Genomic DNA, 21,550 nt, shown 5'->3' on the forward strand with positions numbered 1-21,550 from the left:
TGTGGGGCTGCTCCTGTGTCGTAGTTGGAGGAGGTCTCTAAAGGATCTTTTCTTGAGCCTTCTGACTACAGACCTCTCAGGGAGGTCTCTTGTATGGGTTGGCGTATGCTTCGACTCCGAGATTACTTGGCTGAGATAGTCTAAAAAAATAAACAAAAAAGGTTGATTATACACACGAAACGTTTTTTGGTCAACAACTTTTTCCAACCCATCAATTTTTAATTTCTTTGAATGCCATATGATAGTAGGGATCCGTACTAATTCAAAAAGGTATAATATTTTAAAATCAGATTATATTTACCCGAGATTTTCAAAAAAATATTCAAAAAACTTTTGATATTCGAACCTACCCCGGGTAATAGCTCTCGGGTGATAGCTCCGTGCGGAGATATGACGTTCCAAAATGACATTACTCCGCGCGGAGATATGACGTTCCAAAACGACATAACTCCGCGCGGAGATATGACGTTCCAAAACGACATAACTCCGCGCGGAGATATAACGTTCCAAAACGACATAACTCCGCGCGGAGATATGACCTTCCAAATCATCACGTTTTTTTTTTTCAAAATCGAGGTCGGTGCGAAAATCGAAACTTTTTCGATGATTATACTCTGAACCCATCAAAAATGGGTATAAGGGTATATTGTATTTGTACAAAATCCAAATGTATGTAACAGGCAGAAGGAAGCTTCTCCGACCCCATAAAGTATATATATTCTTGATCAGCATCAATAGCGGAGTCGATCTAGCCGTGTCCGTCTGTCTGTCCGTCCGTCCGTCCGTATGTATGAACGCAAGGATCTCAGAACCTATAAGAGCTAGAGACTTGAAATGAGATGTAGATGCTCCTAGTGCCTGCGCAGATCGAGTTTGTTTCCGATAATCGATAACTTACTCCGTTTCCAAGCGATCGATAAAAGTCGATATCGGTTAATTTGGTAAATTAAATAATAAGAGCTAGAGTCACCAAACTTCACATATAGCTTCTAAAATAGAATATATATGTATATGCATTTGATGTTGGAAGAAGAGGGTTCAGGGTATCCCCTAGTCGGGAGCTCTCGACTAGAGCCTCTTACTTGTTTCATTTCCCAAATCCTAATCCATTGCCATTTAATTTGCTTAGCCTATTTTCACGTTTCTTTTGCTGATTTTCAGCTGGTTCATCCATTTTCTATTAAAAATAAATAACTGTTCTTTTTGTTGCTTGCCAGTTTCAGTGTTCAATAAGAAAAAAAATCGACACACACACACTTTGGAGCCTATGGACTTATTATATTTTAACCTGTTCAATGTGCCGTGCCAATTGTTGTTGTTATTGTTGTTGTTTTCTTGTTCCTCTTGGTCATTTTGCCAGCACGTTAAGCCAACCAACTCCACTTCGCAACCCTCTCTCTCTCTTATGCTCTACTTTTCCCGCCCTCTCTCTGTTGCCTCTTTTGTATCAAGCGCCCAGACCCAACCCACACCAGAAGCCATGAAAACAAGAAAAACATCAACAACATCAACAACAACAACAATTTCAAGATGAAAAGACTCGTTTTATCCTGCTGACTGGGCCTTGAGCTGAGGCAGAGCCTTCCCCCAAAAGAGCTTTCGACTGCATTCCTCGCATGGAAGCTATTGCCGTTGCCGTTGCCTTTAATTTTGATTTTGATTCTGTTGGCCATGTTAGAAACGGCCAAGAGACTGTAGAGGTCGGCACGCTTTCGCATAATCGGGCGTATTATCTCTGGCCTCGGCCTCTCATGCATCTAATTTATCTGCCCGACCCACAATACACATCAAAAAAGCCAGAGCCAGAGCCAGAGAGCAATAGTCAGAAACAGAAGCGAATGTGAAGTTGGACTCGGCCTCTGGACTTGAAGTTAAAGCAGATTGTAGATTGCGCAGGCGGAGGAGCCGAAGCGCCGCCAAATGCTTTGATTTCATTAATTATGCAGCGAAAATCAACAAGAGAGACGCACAACTTCGCATACTTAGCTATGCGGATTTGCAGCAAACTCCTTTCAAATATCCACATAGGAACATAAATGGCAACGTAAGCCCTTATACCCTGCACTATTATGTCCTTAAATTGATTAAAAGTGGGCACATCAACTTCTGAGTAACTAAATCGAATCGCACAGTTGGAGCTATACAAATAGGCAAATACTTCTGAGGTTGACATATATCATTGCAGAGCTTAGATTTTGAATTTCCAGGCGTGAGACTAGGTATTAACCTAGTTATTATGATTAATTATTTAGCAAACTAAAACTCCTGCCAATCTGTCTTTTACGCATTTCAAGACTAATTATATTTAATTAATATAATGGTGTCTCTAGCTTTTAATGGCTCCCAGGTATGTGGAAAGAAACACAATCAGAAAATCGATACTTATCGATACTTTTAATAATTTGAATTAACTTAATCTGCGTGGGCAATATAAGGACCTACGTGTCAAATTTGAAGTCCCTTGCTTATGTAGATAGTTCAATCGAAACATTCACGCAGACTAATCAAGAATATATATACTTTATGGCGTCGGAAATGCACCATCTGACTGTTGCATACACTAACACAAAATCATAATACACTTTCTTAACCATTTTTAATGGCTGCATGAAATGGTTGGTACAAAAGTGAACCATGAGCTATATCTGAGCTCAATATTTCCATCTTGACCCTCAGCAGGGTATCTGCCTGTCGCTTGCTTTACATTTTCTAGTTAAGGTTTATTTTTTGGCATGTTTTGTTTTGCGGCCACAAATCTGTTTATGTGCAGCCCCTTAAACAACTACCCCTCGCTCGAGTTAACTCTTCGTCCACAGTCAAAAATTCTACTGACTCCTGGCTGTGCCTGCCCCTTGCTGGCTGCAAAGTTGCAAGCGTACGTTTTGTGCATTTGACTTTTATATGAACTAATTCATGAAAAATGCATGCCGCTTGTATGCCCGCCAACCCCCCAAGCCCGCTCCCGGTTCCGCGTGCCACCATCAAATGAAGAAAAACTGGCCACCATAAATCGTCGTATACGTCTCCGTCGCCTGCTCCGTTGTCGACGACATTGGTGCACTGCATCAAATACGAATGTGAATGCGACTGCGACTACGACTGCGACTACGACTGCAAATGTGAATGGCAAATGTTGTGTGCGTGTGTGAGTGTGTGTGAGTGTGTGTTGAATGTGTGTTCTGGCTTTGTTCGTGTGGCAAATAATTAAATTAAGATTTTTATAGCTTAATTGGATGGCTGTCGGGCGCCGAGCGTAGTAACCTGATGAATGACTGCTTGCTTGCCTGCCAGCCAGCCAGCCAGCCAGCCGAGCCAGTTACATTTGCAACTTGCAACAAGCAACTTGCCACAACAGCCAAAGCAGCAAAACGCCAAGTGAAAGGCAACATTGCAGCCAGCAATGGACGCAGTGGGGGTGGCAGAGTCTTGGCCTGCCCTGACTTGGCCAAGCCTGGCCTGGTCATTGGCCAAACCTATCAAACATTGTTAATTGACTTGACGTTAATGCGAATCAAAGTCTAGAGCACCGGACGGACGACTGCTATTAGGCTTCAGACCGTTATTACATTTCCCCATGCCACTTGAGGCAATTAGCGCGCACTGGATACCTTATATATATACATATATATAATGTGTGCGTGTGTGGTGTGTGTGTGTGTATAAATAAAGCACTCCGAATATGGAGGCGGGGCAGTTGCTATTATCAATACTGTCGATAGGTTCCTATTATAGGGGCCGATAGGTTCCTATTATAGGGGCCGCAGTAAAAAAAAACTATTCGATTTCAAAGGTGACTTGCAATTGAAAAACAATAACTACTTAAAGCCCTACTTCGCCATCAAACATTAATTTGGTATATATATATATGCCTGCATGTAAGTGTGTATGTATATAAGCTCTCTCATACCAAGTTCACAAGTGTAATAAACATTATTTTTTCATATTTCCTTCAAACAGTTGTAGTTGTGACGCATTCTTCTCTCACTGTATTTAAACCAATTAAGTTCAACTTCTAAGGACTCGCATTTAATTAAATTTCATGCAGCTTTTAATTAACCTACACTTTTTGTTTGTGTTTTTTCTTCCCTCGCCTTTTTTTTTTGTTACTCTCTCACAGTCTTTGTTAGTCTTCTGAGCTGGTGCAGTCCTTTCTATGCGCTTCTCAGACACAAACTCTTTTGACGCTTGCCAATGTTGCTATGGCTCTTATTGTGGCAAGTACATGCAGCACACAGCTCCCTTGGCTTTTTCCGTGTATTTATATAAACATAAAAATGCATGTGTGTGTGTTTGTGTGTGTATGTACTTGCTCTTGCTATGCACATTGCTCGCTCATGTGCCACATTTGGCCCTAGGCCGTGGCATTTGTTGCTGCTGCTGTTTTTTGTTGGATTTCATTTTGGGTTACCTGGCCAACAGCTAACCAACAAATGACTGCCGCAGCACAATCTGCACAGAATCTAAGCTCACGACGTCAACGAGCAGCGACAATCCTTGAACTGCTCGCATTTCCAATATTCATACAGGCATGCAAAATCCGCTGCTCTGTGTTGATGCTGCTGCTGTTGCTGGCGGCTGGCGGCTGCTGCCTTAGCAACTCATGACAATTCGCCCGTGCCACGGCAGCCGCTTGCAGCGAGCACAGTGTTGCATCTGCCGTTGCCTTTCATTAACATGCAGTGCGACGGCAACAGCGACGAGGACGACGCTGACGCCAACGCCGACGCCGACGACCATCAAAAGCATAAATTTCACATGCAAATCACAGAGCACAATGTGGGTGGTGGTTGGTTTGTTGGGCCTATGGTGATGCCGAGCCACGCTTTGTGTCCAAATCTTTTTTCAAGCGTTGCTTCTTTTCATTTTTTTCCAAAATTAAAATTCTTGAAAAAGCAGCGCCCTGTTCTAGTTAGAAGTTCACGATTTGATAATATCCTGTAATCAGGCTTCCTGTTTGCTTTGAATATTACAATTATTTTTTTAATATTTGCAAAATATGAGTCCTATATTTTCAGCTAGTACTCGATAAGTGATATTTACTTAGACTTATGCAGACGCACAGACTCAAGTTAACAAACTGCATACTCTACTTGTAGCCACTCTGAGAGTACAGGGTACATACTAAAAGGAGAGCACCAATGTCAAATAGCCAACTGTGCCGGCAGCTGTAGCCAAACAAAATGGCCACCCATGGCGGCAGCCTACAATGTACCAGCATACCAATACAAACATGTTTACATACATACAGACATACATGTGACTGCATACACACGCATTATGCAAAGGCTGTGTTCTTTTTCTTAGCCAGCTTTTGATGTTTCCTTTGAGTTTGTTCATGGTCAATATACCCAGCAGCCCATTGCACAATAGGGTATACGAAAGCATCTAAACAATGTCGAATATGTATATGTAGATGAATTTTTTTCACTTTATATATTTCCAGCAATGTGATAAAACTTTTTAGAATGCAAAATTATGTGAAACTTCCAACTTTACTCTGGGAACAACATAAACTTTTCATAATAATATATTTTTGCCAGTTCTTTGACGCACTTAATTGAGCCTTAACCATCGTCAGTTTATATTTTCGGAATGTTCAAGTTGTAATCTGGAGAGAATCTGTGAGTCGCAGATCTTAACCGAGAAATACTTCGCCTGTTTTGTTTAGCTGCAACTGACAGCTTTGCAATTTTCATTTATATTGTGTTCAAAGAGTCTGAGTAACAATGTAACGCACTGCAAAAAAAAAAGTTTAGTATGTATTTATATCTGTTAACGTTCGCAGGTGAGTTCGTGAGAAGCATTCGCTTGCGTACATCATTATGAAGGCTACATTTCTTACGTCATTGGCTTGCGTCAATGTATTGAACACGCATTGGTTTTGCATTAATTCGCTTCAAAAGACATTCAATTTGGACCTTAACCAATGCGCAATGGAAAATGGCAGCTTAGCACCAAACTGTTGACTCTTTGCCGCCCCATTAAGCGATTGTGGGGGCGGCGCAGGGGGTATTGCCACGCGCTTGTCTTCTATCAGAAATTGATGTGCCACAATTTACAGGATCTCTCGGCAATAAGTTGAGCTGCTGCAGTTGCTGCAACGAAAATCTCTCTACTCTAAGCCGTCAGCCTGTCTGTCTGTTCGACTGTCTTTCAGGGTTGCCAAGTTGTTCGTCTTCAACGTCTTGACAATTTCGGCAATGTGCGTTGAAGCGCTGCACGATGCCACCAATGTGGACGTCAACGTTGCCGCTGCTCCTGCTGCTGCTGCACTGTCTGTCATGCAGCATCCTTGGCGCATTGCAATCAAAGTCAGCCAAGTGACTGACAGCGGGACGAACTTGCAGATACGTTTACGTTCTGCCTGTCTCTCTTTCCCTCTGTCTCTCTGCATGTCATTCAAATGCTGTTGACAACTCCAAGAACCAGTCTCCCAAATGCAACTTGCTCGTGCAGCCTCCGCATCTGCATCTGCATTTACCTCGACTTCTGTGGCCGCTTCTGACTCCGGCTGCAACCAGCGCTGAGTGACTGCCGCTTTGGGGATGGCAGTCAGCTTTTGACTGCTTCCTTATGTTGTTAGCAGAAACGTGACAAGAAAATCAAACACGCAAAAATCTGCGACTACAACAGCAGCAGCAACAACCACATTAACTGCCTTGTGCCCACGATAACACTAGGCAGCACACAGTGCAACCACACAGTGAACCACAGGCACAACCACATAAAAAGAAACGGGCGTCTAGGGAGTGAGAGAGAGACAGAGCGAGAGAGAGAGGGAGAGGGAGACATGTCTTGCAGTTAGTTAGCTGCATGTTCGCTGCGCTGATTTCAGTGGCATGCAGCTAAAGCCAAAGCTAAACATTTCGTGTCGCATTTATAGACAACGTGCCGCAAGTTTTTTTTTCTAGCTTTATATACCCTCGTAGAGGGTATTAAGGCTTTGGTAGAAAGTGAAGACATCGACAGCGTATATATATATATATATATATTATATATACATTCTTATTCAGTATCAACAGCCAAGTCAGGCATGAAAATCATTTTTGATTTGTTTGAAAAACTTTTCTGTTTCTCTAAATATTTTGATAAAAGTCAGCAGCTACGACCTTGAGTATATCTGCGAAACCATATCGGCCTACTATATCTGTTGGCTACTATAGCAAAAATCAATCGCCAATAATGCTTTCCTAGGAGCGACTTTTAAGTCATATATCTAGAAGGGTATTTCATCTGCGGCGTGCCGAGGATAGCCCTTCTTTCTTGTTTTATTTTACTCTTTTAGCTGGGGCTAAACGTTGATTTGCTTTTCGTAAAATTGTTTCTCAATTCGTTGCCCAGCTCGTTGGCGAGTCATCATATACAATGTGTGTGTCTGTTGTGTGTTGTGTTGTGTTTTGGTGTGCCATCTGTAAATTGCCATAATAAGCTGGCAGTCGCTCTTGCCAGGTTGCCAGGATGAGCAAAACAGGCAAGCTGCGAAGCTTGTGAAATGCAGATGCCGATGTTGAAGCTGTAGCTAATGATGCTGATTGATGTGCTGCCCCTTGAGTTCGGTCAGTCAGTCAGGCGCATTTGGTCCCGCAGCTCCTCAGCTAGTTAGTATAACAAACCTGAGCATTGACGTAACTAAATTACCTAACAAAGGTAGCTGTAGACGTATAAAGTGCATTTTAATAAAACACACTTCAAATTTAAGCATTACGTTCAATAATCACAACGTGGGCAATTACGTTTTCTTAGTTACGTCATGGCGTAATGGAGGGACGTAACATAACACGATTTAAATTTCTAAAAGTTGATTGGGACTAAGATAGAGCTTTCCCTTACAATTGTGTGTGCTGCGAGTTAACTCTCGACGTAATGAAATTTACGCCGTGACGTAATGAGAGTTAAGGCGTGACGCACGTAATGCTGTCGCGAAACATAATGCAAATACCAAAAAGACTACCAGCTGTCGGCACGAAAACACAATTGAACTTGGAGCTATTTTCATCATCTTAACGTGAGCCATAACGTTATACATTTTGCGTCAGTACTTGATAAAGTGACGTTATATTTTCCTGTCAACAAAACTGAGAAACTGATCAAAAGCCACACAATATACATACGTAATGACATACATTATGGAGAAACATAACATAGCATCTATGACGTTAATGCAAATAACAAAATTATAAATAATAAAAAAATGAAAATAACTGCTCAAATATAGGTTCTCTATTATGGAACTTTTAAAAAAATATGAATGTCGTTAACTAGCGTAAGGCAGGCAATGCCGTAAATGTGTTACGTGACGCAGATTTTTTTGAAAGCTCTCTTCTGGAATTGCCATTGCTGAAAACGGAACAAAGCATAGCGTATGCAATCAACTCGCAAATAAATACTTAATAAATAATGCTCTTTCTGATTTTTTTTTAACTTAAACGAGCAAAACGTAAGTCATGCAGCTGCACGCGAAAAACGTAACGTAATTGTTTGCAGTGGGTGTATCTCAAATGCTTGCGTACTTTTTGGTATTTTGTGAATTTTACTCGCAACTTCGCTGACAATATTAAACATTTTTCCATTGACAAACATTTCCGTCACATTTGCATGAGACGCGACCTGCTTGTGTGTACAAACTACGCACACAGATACATTTACAAATACAGTTGCAATCGCAGATGCAAATGCTGCAGATACAAATACAGACACAGATACAGATACATATATAGAGATACAGCTACAGATACAAGACAACGAGCTGACTCGCCCAAACATTTGTATTAACAATATATATTCTGTTTGATGGCTGGCTATGGGTCGGCTGGGCTGGGACGGAATTGGGGCGGGTCACAGTTTGCGCAATTTATATTGCGACATTTTGTGCAGTTTTCAATTTGCATTTTGGCGGCCGTTGTCGGCCAACAACCAAATATTCAACGACCGACGCCCGTTTCATGTCTTTTGACCGCATTGTTTGTTAATTGTTAAACATTTTAAATCACTGACAGCGATTGCAGTCGCTGTTAAATTTATGATATACTTGTACATAATTCTCTCTTGTCATTCAGTCTTTTTTTTTTTGTGTAAAAGTTTCGCTGCTTAAACAGCTACCATAATCTACGACGAGTTGTTACCACATTTTCATTTTTTGCACAATTTTGTCATCATTTGAATTGAGAGTCACAATATGGAAATGTGCGGCAGCAGCACATGTACTTGTACTCAAATGCGATATGAACTGATACTCGGCAAAAATCAAAAAAAAAAAAAAAAAAAAAGCAAGGGTGCTTTAGTTGGGCGTGCTCGACTAAAAGATGACTCTTTAAAATACATTTTGCTTATCTCCGGTGTTTAAAGACCGATCCTTATGAAATAATTAGAGTTTAATTTTTGTGTTTGAGTGCAAAGAAGGTTCCTACTTTAGAAATGAGTTTTCATCTCCTTTAAAATTCGAGTTGTGCTTAAACATCCGTGTCTCAAAATCGATATTTATCGATTTTAAGAAAATGTCAAGAGATTGCTAAAAAATAAAAAGTGAATTACTCGTTTTTTTTGACGGGCAGCTCGTCAAAAACTTGTTAAACTTCTTCCTTTTGCCTGCATTAAGTATACGCACCAAAACTTTATACCCGATTTCAGTGGACTTAGGGTATACAAAAAGTTCGCGGAAATTGGAAATGGCGCAGCTTTCAGCTACAACTCATAAATCGTTAATCAGCTTGTAGGGACAATTTTAATTGCAAATTGAGATTCGAGTATCGAAAATGTTGTCGAATGCAAACGACATCAACGCGTTGACGTTGGCTCCTTTTTGTATCTCACACACACACACACACACACGCTCTCTTGCTATTTCGCTCACTCTGTGTTAATGCATTACTTCTAATTAAATTTAGCAATGTATGCGAAATGTATCCGCCAGGCACACAAGTCGTGTAAAAGATAAAGATACAAAATGTCATTTGACAAGAAACGAAAATCAACTTTTTCGGGCGAAATAACGAAAAAATCATTTTGCTATCAATCGAACGGCAGCCGAGGGGCACAGAGAAAGATATCGACAGGCGTTAGATGTTTAAAAACGTCGCCCTTCATCTCCAACTCCGAATCATGACTGTGGCACGCACACACGTACGCAAATAGAAGGATGTGATGCGAATTAAAAACTCAAGCAGCGGATACAGATACAGCTAAAGATACAGAAACAGATACAGATACAGATACAGATACTGCTAAAGATACAGATACAATCGCCAGCCAGTAGGATATGCACACATGTACGTCTGCCTGCGCGCTATGCGTAGACGCATCCGCCAGATACGCGTAGCAAACGTCGGCACGCACGATACTTAAGTTCATTTGCGCCACTTTGCGCCTGTGAATTTTAAGTGCGTGCGACTTTTTTATGCTCGCTCACAAAGTTGAAAAGAGTATATTGATTTTGTGCAATGTCTGTCTAGCTAAAGACTTGAATCTTCAAATAAATGCCCGTGTACATGCCGAAACACAACACACTTTTTGCAGATAGAACTCGTCGACCTCCGTCTAAAATCAAGCTTAATTTATCTTGCAGCTACAACAGATCGACATCTCTTAATTAAGCTGGCATGCGAACGAGTATTGCGCAGTCGCTTACACCCGACTTATTTACTTATTTTCATTTTTAATAAATAGAAAGTTATGTCTTTAGCTGTCAGATACAAATGTATTTCGAGGTTAAACGGCTGCTGCGTTTTTCACACAGAGGATCGAACGGTTCTGTGTGCCAGTTTAGCAATTCCATTTCATTTCTGTTTTCTATTTACTCTGGTTCTGATTCTTAGTCGCATGAATGATGAATATGCAGATATAAGTAGATAAATTGACACACATATATAAATATATACATACATATTGAAGCGGTCATTGCTCATGGCCAGAAACAATGCCCCAAAAAAGCTTACGAAATCCCTCTGAAATTTGAGTATTAAAAAATAAACAGAAAGTAAGAGAGAGATCGGCTTCATCGATAATGCGAACAGCAGTAGGTAATTATAGCGCTGTTCGGGAGTTCTATAAACCCTATAAGCACCTCATTTGGTTGGCTGACGAGAAAGCTGCTGTCATAAAACTCAATCAATGGCGGCCATAAAGTTGCGCTGCTGTCGTACACATGGCAATGGGAATTGTTCTATAAAGGCACTTAACAACTAACCGAACACTAATGAGTCAGCTCACACACACACACACACACACACACGCATGTATTCACAGAATTCGGAATGATACATTGTAAAAGCTCTTAGATAACTGCGATTAATTAATAAAATTATAATGAGCATGAATACAAAAATCGCCAACAAAAAACAGTGTTGCTTAGCAGCATATGAACCTGTTTGCTGGCAGAGGCAGTGTTGTAAAAGAAATGAGTAGTAAATTTCTATTGTATTAAACACGCGCCTTTAAAGCTTTAAGTGTGTATATTTGTATAGTTATTGATTTGTTGTATAAACTTATGTGTTTTGTCAACAAATGCGAACTCGACAGTTCGTCTCAGTTCTCAGCCAGTTCCGTCTGTTTGTATCTAGGCAAATTAGTCTCACAGCTGCCATACCAAAAATCGTTCGAAAATCTAACTATCCTAGCCAAACTCAGGAATTACGAGCCTAGCTATTCGCCTTGCATGCCTGCAATGATACATCAAATCGAACCCCAATATTACATGCCTCCAATAGAAGCAGCATAAGATGTAATATACTGTCAGCTAAAAACTCAAACAACTCCTTAACTGTGAACTGCAAGTGCTTATGGCGAGACATGAGTTTCACACGATCTGAACAGGCAGAGACGAGTCGAGTTAATGTTGCAGCTCTTTTTGCAGCCATCCTGCATTTGGCCTCGGGCACAGCTTTGTCTCAAAATAAACAATGACACGCCTCAGTGTTGGCTATGGTACGGCAGAATGCCTGTCAGAGAGTGCCTGCTGCTGGTTGTTAACCCCACCCATCCTCAGCCCCTGCACGGACAACACTCGACATTTGCGGCATGATAAGCTTTGATTACATGCCAGACAGCAACCGATCAGCCCCAGTGAGTGGGGCCAATGTTGCACTGCAAATGAAGTAGCAAAGACGAAGAGTAGCAGACGAGCGGAAGGCAAAATTCTATAAATATTGTTTGCAAATTGCAGTTTGGGGTCGTGCTGGGGCGGGCATATGGTGGCGCGATGGTTGCGGGGTTGCCGCATGGTGCATGTGGCATGTTGCATGTGGCATGGAGCAGCAATGGGAAACTTAACGAGCTGCTTCCAAGAAATTTGCAACAATGCCTTGTGACACGCATTTCCTGACTGTGCAGCAGGCAGACAGGCTATAGAATATCTTCCAGATCCACACACGCACACACACACACACACACATTCACACAAGCACACTCGCACACACACTCTGAGAACTTGTTTGGTGGCTTTTGCGCGTGCGCAACACACATTTCCGTTAGCTCAACAGCTACCAAGTGGAGATCAATGGACGCGCCAGAGGCAGCTGCCGCTTATCGAATCTGAGAGCAAAGCAAGTTAAGCATTTTTTTTTTTAATTGTTGGACTCTTGTCCGTAGTCCGCGAAGAACGCGTCTAGAAATTGTAAAAGTCATTGAGGCTCATTGACCCATTTCGAAAGCAGCTTGTTGTCTGCCCAATTGAATAGTTGAATAGATAAGTAGTTGAATAGTTGGGCATCATTAAAATATACGCAGCCTTACATGCATACATATATATATATATATATATATATATATATATATATATATATATATATATATATATATATATATATATATATACATGTTCTCAATGCTCAAGCGACAAGTTTTTGGGCGCGACACAACGCCCGCAGCATGGCCAGAAGCCACATTCAAGATCGAACCTGTTTTGCCTAGCAAATAAGCAACAACAACAACTGCTGCTGCTGCTGCGGCATATATTTTTTTGTAGCCAAAAACACAAAAAAAAAAAAACAGCAAACAAAAAAAAATCGCATAACCGTAACGAGTATTAAATAGCGAATTTACCCAAATCGTTTGGGTGTTAACATTGTGCCTGAAATATCAAAAAGACTTACAGAACAACACGAGAAAGTACTGAATAGCTAGAATCGGGAGCTCGATTCTACCTTGTAAATGCTAATGCCTGACATGTTGCTCGATATGGATTTGGGTTAAGTGCGCAGAGAGAGGCCCTGATTAATGAGCCGCCACTTAGTATTTGCCGTTCATGCCACTGCGACTGATCCCATTTTGATCCAAATTTGTGAAATGTCTTTCAAATGCAACGCAAGATACAAATATGCCAGACGCAAGCTCTGCCGACTGACAGTTGGTTTTTGGTCACAGCACACAGATATTCATTAAATTTGATTTTCTGTTAGTTTGTTAGAGGAAGTGGACATTTTTTGTGTTAAATAAATAAATGCTGTTGACAGCATTTTATGTTTATTATGCGGATTTTGACGATCGCAGGAACATTCTATTTCACATTGCTTTCTTTTCAAAAATATTAAACAAAACACAGTCGGAAGCTGCACAAATACAGTCCAAACAGACAAATGCATGTAAGTGTGGGGAAAGGGAGGAATTATCAAAAAAGTGAAACAGTCTCAATGAGTGTGTACTAAAAGAAAGGCCACATACTAAATTTGATGCATTTAACTCATATAACCATCTGGTTATGATTGAAACCCAAGTCTCAAAATCGATATTTATCGATATTATGGAAATGTGAAGCAATGTCGATTAAAAGTTATAATTTTCTTCAGCGTATGTTAACCGGGAATATTTATTTCCAGTATATAGCTTGTCTAGTTGCGAAGTTCGTCACGTGCAACCAGCCAAACAGACAGACGGACAGGGCAATATAAACCCAGCTGAACGTCCTAATCATGCATATATATACTTTATGGAATTACTGATGCTTCACGCTGTCTGAACATGATACCCTTTTTAGCCTGATGACTTGAGTTATCTGGGTTTTGGAGCTTGCAGTGTAGCAGACTTTGTTTGCCAAGTATTTAACTATGCGTATACCTTATTCACCAATATGTAAATAACCTAACCCCGCTTAGCACTTCAGTGTAATTGCTCACAACTCATATACCCTAGTGTATGCACTTGTGTCTACAGGGTATAACAACTGTTGACTTTAAACTCTGAGTGCAGCTGAGATGAGTTGAGTGCAAATCATCAGAGATTTATAACAACTTCAGGCGCAAGCACACATACATACATATGCATTTATACGCACATATATATACGATAATGCATGTATGTATATGCATGTATGTTTGTTTGTTTGTATGTATTTCTAGATTTTCACTGGCACAGATAGAGTTTCAGATAGGTAGCCCCTGCATATTTCACGAGCCCTGCAGCCAACTAGCTCGAGGATGTGCTTGTTGCCAAAAAAAAGCAATAAAAAATGAAAAATACAAAAAAAAAAAACAGCTTGTTGAAAGCATGTTGCAAAATATTTTGTATAATGTTCGCTAACTCTTCAACTGTCTGTCTGTGTGTGTTTGTGTGTTTGCTTGTGTGTGTATGTGTGTGTGCTTGTTTGTGTGTTTGCTGGGCAAAGTTTTTGCGGCGCATGCAAATGAAATGGAAAACACTTGAGCAAAAACTCTAAGCTGCCAGGATGCGACCTGGCTCAGGGACCCTTTCTGCGTGTGTGTTTGTGTGTGTCTGTGTGTGTGTGTGTTTATTTGTTTGTGTGTGCTTTGCATTTGCCTGATTTTGGGCTGCAGCAAATGTTGCACAAAGTTTTTGATTATGTAAAAATTGCATTAAAGCTGCGGGCGGTCGGGGCTTTGTAAAGGGTTTTAAGTGCCTGATGCTGCTGCTGCTGCTGCCTTTCAAATGGCCAATCCCACGGGCAGGCAATCATAATGGAGTCTCAGGTGTGCCGGAACTCTCGGCAGACGGTTAGCATAGAAAGAGACAGAGAGCGAGTGAGAGAATGGGAGAGAAAGCGAGCTGCTTAAGCAGCAGGGACAACAAACTGTTTAGTGGCCCAAGCGCGGAGTGAGTGTGGGCGAGGAAAGGAATGAACAGGACATGCAATTTGCTGGCCAAAGACATGGCACATACAGAGGACATACGGATACACAGTCACAGCTCCTGTCTGTCAATTGAAAGCGCAGACGGTACGGAACGGAAACGGAAAACGGGAAACAGGAAGAGGGAACGGGAACGGGAACAGATCGAGTTAAAAGTGTCGCCCGTTTGTCTGGCACTGTGGCCCAGCTCGAATGTCCGACAGTGGCCATTGTCATCCATTTGCCACAGACGCACGCCATCACGTGCAATTTGTAGACAAAATTGAGCTATGAATGGCAAACCAGCTGCTGCAATCCAGGGGCACGCCTTTTGTTTATCGCTTCGCAAAACGCCTCGAGGCAGGTCAAGCGTCGGCACGCAAGTGCCGCATTTGGGGCCACTATGGAGTTCCCCTTGCAATGTCATAAATATTAGAAGTCCGCCGTTAGACATAACGACAACGCCAACGCCAACGCCAACGCCGACGCCAACTCAAACGCCAACGCCAGCGCAGCCTGCGTGCGGCGCATACAAAGATACAAAAGCCCAGATAGACAAACAGATTGTCGCCTGAGGTGTCGTGTGTCCAGAGCGCAGATGGAAACGGAGATGGCAATGCGCCACTGTCATTTGTTGGAGACTGCAACCGCTTCACTGAGCCATAGCCTGTTCTAGCACGGCGGACCGAGCTGGAGCTGGTTGCCAGTTGTCCAGTGTTCATGACAACATGCAAATGTAATTTTGCTCACAATGGGTGTGGCCTATTTAATAAATATTGTTTATCGGTTAGGCAAGCGATATATTATATTATCGATTGATCAAGCGATAAGTTATCTACGATTTCGTATTCTCAGTTCTAGTAACTGGCTGGGTTTAAAGTCTGGCTCTAATCCCAACAATGCATATCGAGAAACACGGTACGCTAAAGGCAAACATATTCGTACAAGATTCAAAAACTAAAATTAAATTGAGATTTTGAGCCCGAATCGAGATTAAAGTTCCTAAATTAAGTATAAGTCGCACAGTTTTATATTTGGTCTGTTATCTTTTATAATAAAAATATAGTGAAACGGTTTGGCTGTTTTTTGGGCAGCGCATTTGGTTTAGGTTGCGCTTTTTAGTAAAAAGCCTAAAATAGTTTCGAACTGTTATTTTTATGTCTTTAAAATTACTTTTGGATCAACATCTATTTTATCGATATCTGGTCGAATGGTCTTTCCACACTTATCGATAAATCGCCAAATGCATTTTGTAACCAACTGCTTAACCCACACTCCCCACTGTGTCGACACTTTTAGATTGTTTTCCATTAGGCAAAGGCCTCATCCTTATCCCTGCCCGACGCTGTAGTTCTTCTCCGGCCGGATGGACAGCCGCCTGTCTGCCCGGGGTATGTTTGTGTGCACTGTGAGAAATATTACACGCAATTTTCAAGTTGACATTTTGCGTCTGATGCTGCGTGTTGGATGGGGGAAACGGAAATGGCTGCGCGGCTGGCCGACATATTAAAAATGAATGACGGCATTTCATTAGTGAACGGTCGGGTGGTGGGGGGTCGATTTTGCTGAGAAATGCAAAGTAATTTGGCAGTTACACCGCGTGGCAACAATTTTAGTTGTAGCACCCAAAAGTAGGCAACAAATTATATATTGCTTGACGCCTAACTTCTTCATTTTAATATTTTATTGCAGAGGAAACACGCAAGAAGCTAAAGCAAACAGAGACAACGAGTAAAAGAGAGAGAGAGAAACAACTAACCAGAACGAGATAAACAACAATATAGTTGCAACAATGGCGCACTCGAAGGTCATACTAAAGATTCTGTTCTCGCTGTGTGTGTGGTCCTTTATTATCATTGGACTGTTCAAGATGCATGGCACGAATCTGGTGCCACAGGACTATCGGCAGGTGCCGCAGGACTATCAGCAGCTGCCACTCAACGGCCGCAGTCTGCTGCAAAAGGATATGCTGCGCTATGCAGAGACCACATCCACCACAACCGATCACTTTGATCCCAGCGAGATACTCGTCGACAATCGCACAGGTGAGTGTGCTACCAGCAGCGGCAGCTGCAGCTTGCAAAATGCATTCTCACTCACTTATTTATTTAATTTTGATATGTTTTTTGTTTTACTGCTGCAGCCATGGACGATGATCAGCTGGTGCGCGACGTGGAGTCCCGGATACCATCCCTGCCGATCGCCTACTGGAGCAAGAACAAAAACTTTCTGCAGCAGAAATCTGCGACATGTGCCAAATACCCATCGATCTTTGAGCTCGAGTTCAACAACATCTATTGGCAGACGCTGCGCACATCGAATGGAACATTTCAGCTGTTTGGCGCCTACTATGACATTCGACGCACTTCGCTCCTGGGTCCGACAGTGCGCATTCTGGGCATGATCGATCGGATCGAGCCAAAGGTCAAGACCTACTGCCAATTCTGGTTTGATGGCCAGAAGGAGCCGTTCATTGTGAAGACGTTCGAGTACAAGTATATATGGTACAACAAGTGGGGCAACTACAAGCAGGGCATTTATCAGCCCTATCTGATTGCCTGCCAGATACCCAAGCCCTTTCACGGCGTGGTCCCCAGCTCCGTGTCAATGGTGGAGAAGGAGTGCGACACGGCCACCAACAATTTGCGGGTCATTTACAATCGGCCGCCCGATGATCACAAGAAGGGTTTCGCCGTCTGCGTGAAGGGTCTGGACTTTTTGTACGATGATCTGAGCGTGCGGCTAATTGAATGGATCGAAATGCTTAACATCTTGGGCGCCGACAAGATCTACTTTTACAATTTGCAAGTGCATCCGAACATTACCAAGGTGCTTAGCCATTACGAGCAAGAGGGCAAGGTGCAAGTGATACCATTAACCCTGCCCGGCGGCCAGCCCAACGTGCCCGGCTTCCAGCATCTCTATCTGACAAAGAAGACCAACCACAAGCGACAGAACGAGGTCATACCATACAATGATTGCCTGTACAAGAATCTATATCTGTACGATTATATAGCGCTCCTGGACATTGACGAGGTGATCATGCCCAAGGGCAATTCGATTTTGTGGTCCGAACTGATGGCCAAGGTGCGTCCGGAGTCACTCAAGTTCAAGCCCGACGGCTATCATAGCTACAATTTCCGAAACGTTTACTTCCTGGACGACCAACAGCACGAGCATGGCTGGCACAAGGATATACCCAAGTATATGCATATGCTGCAGCATGTGCATCGTGCCAAGAACTACACGAAGCCCAATCAGTATGTGAAATGCTTTCACGATCCGGAGCGTGTGCTAACCCTGCACAATCATTTTCCGCTGAGCTGTTTGGGTGGCGTTTGCAAATCGTATCCGGTGGATACGCAGGATGCACAGCTGCAGCATTATCGCGCCGACTGCGTGAAGACGCTGAAGAAGAGTTGCGAGGAGTATCGCGAGAATTCGGTCGAGGACAAGACCATTTGGAAATACAAGGACGAGCTCATTAGACGCACCATTAAGACGCTCGAAACGCTGGGCTTCTTTAGGCGCAGCGGTGGAGGCGGCGGCGGTGCTGGATTTGGCGGCAGCAGCAGCGGTCTCGGAGGTGGTGCCACAACGCACTCCACGGAGCGGTGATTCGAGCTACTTGGCGGCTGGTCATGGCCCTGGCTGCCAGTGGCGCCCTATATGGAACCAGCAGCAGTTGGTGCAATGGGCAACGAGGAGTTTTTTGTTTAGTGAGCGCGTAAAAGAGATAGAGAGTAAGTTAGCACGGGAGACAGATAGAGAAAGAAAGAGACAGAGAGAGAGAGAAAGAGGGCGAGAGAGAGAGAGAGAGAGAGAGAGAGGAAAAGGGAGAGTTCCTTGCCGCAGCAGAAACCGTAAACGCTACCGAACCCGCAACTGAAATCAAATCCATAACTTGAACCCGTCCCGTCCCCCCCTAGCCTAGAGCTCGATTTGTTTATTTTCTGTATTATAGAAAAGTTTTTATTTTATTTTATTTTTTTTTTTACCGATTTAACTTCTGTATTTGGGAGTTCCCGTTATATGTATGTACATTTAGTTAATTCATATTATAAATTTATTTTTGATATATGTATGCCCTTATCAACCTACTTATATACCTAAGTACTATCTATCATATATACACACACATATATATGTATACACACACTTTCGTATGGCTAGTGTAAAAAAAGCGAATGAAAACACTTTTGAAATTGTGCCTTCAACTTTAAATTGTAGTGTAGTGTATAGGGTTTTAGAGCAACGACTCTCCATGTGTCTGGCTGCGCGAGCTAAGCACTTGACTACACATAAATACATACATACCATACATACATATGTATATACATGTTAACCTATACCCAAGTATATGTATGCACTTATTTAACTGCTTATTGGGATGTGGCCCAACAAAAACAAAAATGCAATTGTTTTTACTGTATTCACAAAAGACGTTACAAAATACATGCTTGAGTTTATGACAAAGGCAAACCAAACAAGAAAATACACATAAACAAACAAAATAATAACTAAAACAAAAACAAAATGTATAACATAAAAGAAACGTATACTAAGTTAAAGACTGATGATGTTTATTAATAATTAGATACAATTGCGAGAAGCCCTTGAAAAACGAAAACAAAATTATGTGAAATGGAAAGAAATTTCAAAAATTTATTTCAAATTCGCTTGAGTAAGCAAAGAACATTTCAATTGATATTATGCATTAACTAACTAGTTAGTATTTGTTGTGGCTGCCAGTCACAGCTATCTGTACTTAGCCACTGAACATGAAATATCACTAAATGCTAAGCAAAACATCTGAACAAAAACATAAGTTGTACATAGTTTAATTGTTTAATAAAAATAAATATACATGTTAAACACAAGCAAGTGCGAAAGCGAACAAAAAACAAAAAATCATGCAAAGAAAAAAAGATTAAAAAAAAAAAGGAATTATATTAATATTCATATAATTAAACAGTCGCATCTACTTCTAGTAGCAAGCTGCTCAAACGAACAAAGTTGCTTTTCTATTTTTAAGGAAGTTTTTTTTTTTTGTTTTTAATTAGTTTTGTGTCAAACCATTTCTATCCTATAAATTGTAAGCACAGAATTTGTTACTTAAGATTAGTTTTTCTCAATTGTACATAAAATCGGCACAATTTGGATTTTGATTTATGTTTTTACTACTGTTTCCTTATCAAAACCTATTATTTTATATTATTCGACATTAATTTAGCAGCTTAGTCAAATTGTTGGAACTAAAACAAAAGTTGTTTGCATTTTGCATAAGCGTTGATTTGTATGGGACATACTATGTATATATATATACATATATATATATATATATTATATATAAAGACAAATATATATATATAAAACTATATATATATATATTTACCAGATTGCAGATACTTAAACTATGGCACTAGATCACATGGATCTATAAGTAAATTTAAATATATACATACATAGATATACATAAATACATACACATATATATAAATATATATATATATACATAAATGTATTAATGTTAGTTGATAATTATATGATGAGACCCAAACTTTTTTTTTGCGTAGCTAATAACAATTGATATGAAAACAAGTGATTGATGAATAAAATTTAAAAAATTGTACATTCAGTAGTGTTTTGACAACTGGTCCTTTTGTGCCTTTTATTGCAGGCATCAGTAACTTTTATCTATCTGACAGATACATTTGCATCCTTGGCGTGTCTTACATGAGAAGTTTTCTTTTGCAGGTCTAAACAAGTAAGAGGTTCTAGTCGGGAGCTCCCGACTAGGGGATACCCGGAACCCTCTTCTTCCAACATCAAATGCATATATATATTTTATTTTAGAAGCTATATGTCAAGTTTGGTGACTTTAGCTCTAATTATTTACCGAAATTGCCCAAAAAACAGGATATCTATATAGATTTTTATCGATTGCTTGGAAACGGAGTAAGTTATCGATTATCGGAAATTAACTCGATCTGCGCGGGAGCTAGGAGCACCTACATCTAAAATTTCAAGTCTCTAGCTCTTATAGGTTTTGAGATCCTTGCGTTCAGACATACGGACGGACGGACGAACAGACAGACAGACAGACATGGCTAGATCGACTCGACTATTTATGCTGATCAAGAATATATATAATTTATGGGGTCGGAGAAGCTTCCTTCTGCCTGTTACATACATTTGGCTTTCGCACAAATACAATATACCCTTATACCCATTTTTAAGGGTTCAGGGTATAAAAAATGCGTGTATTTAATTACAAATGTAAGTTAAATTATAATACTTTTGTATCTTAGATACGAAATACTTTTGTATCTTACAGATACTTTTGACTTTGCATCTCGCAGATGCCAGTTGAAAGCCAAATCGCAAAACATTCTTTCATGGCATTCTTTCGGAATGTGCATAAGGAGTAGGTGCGTTAAAATTCTTAGCTTCTCACTTGTTTAAGTAACCGACTAAACCATTCTTGGATAATTCTT

General features: G+C 41.0%; 1 protein-coding gene across 2 annotated transcripts in view; it reads left to right on the forward strand.

Moving 5' to 3' along the window:
• Positions 1-18,831, forward strand: part of LOC115767077 — a 103,577-nt gene extending 84,746 nt beyond the window's left edge. For both annotated transcript variants that reach the window (XM_030711220.1, XM_030711221.1), the window contains 2 exons: positions 16,746-17,098; positions 17,197-18,831. In XM_030711220.1, the coding sequence (XP_030567080.1) occupies positions 16,846-17,098; positions 17,197-18,671 (1,728 nt within the window). In that variant the 5' untranslated portion in view covers positions 16,746-16,845 and the 3' untranslated portion in view covers positions 18,672-18,831. The remainder of the gene's footprint in view (positions 1-16,745; positions 17,099-17,196) is intronic.
• Positions 18,832-21,550: the final 2,719 nt, after the last annotated feature.

Source organism: Drosophila novamexicana, unplaced genomic scaffold (assembly GCF_003285875.2).
Source record: "Drosophila novamexicana strain 15010-1031.04,08,12 unplaced genomic scaffold, DnovRS2.1 tig00001302-arrow-arrow-pilon, whole genome shotgun sequence".
Lineage (NCBI taxonomy): Eukaryota > Metazoa > Arthropoda > Insecta > Diptera > Drosophilidae > Drosophila > Drosophila novamexicana.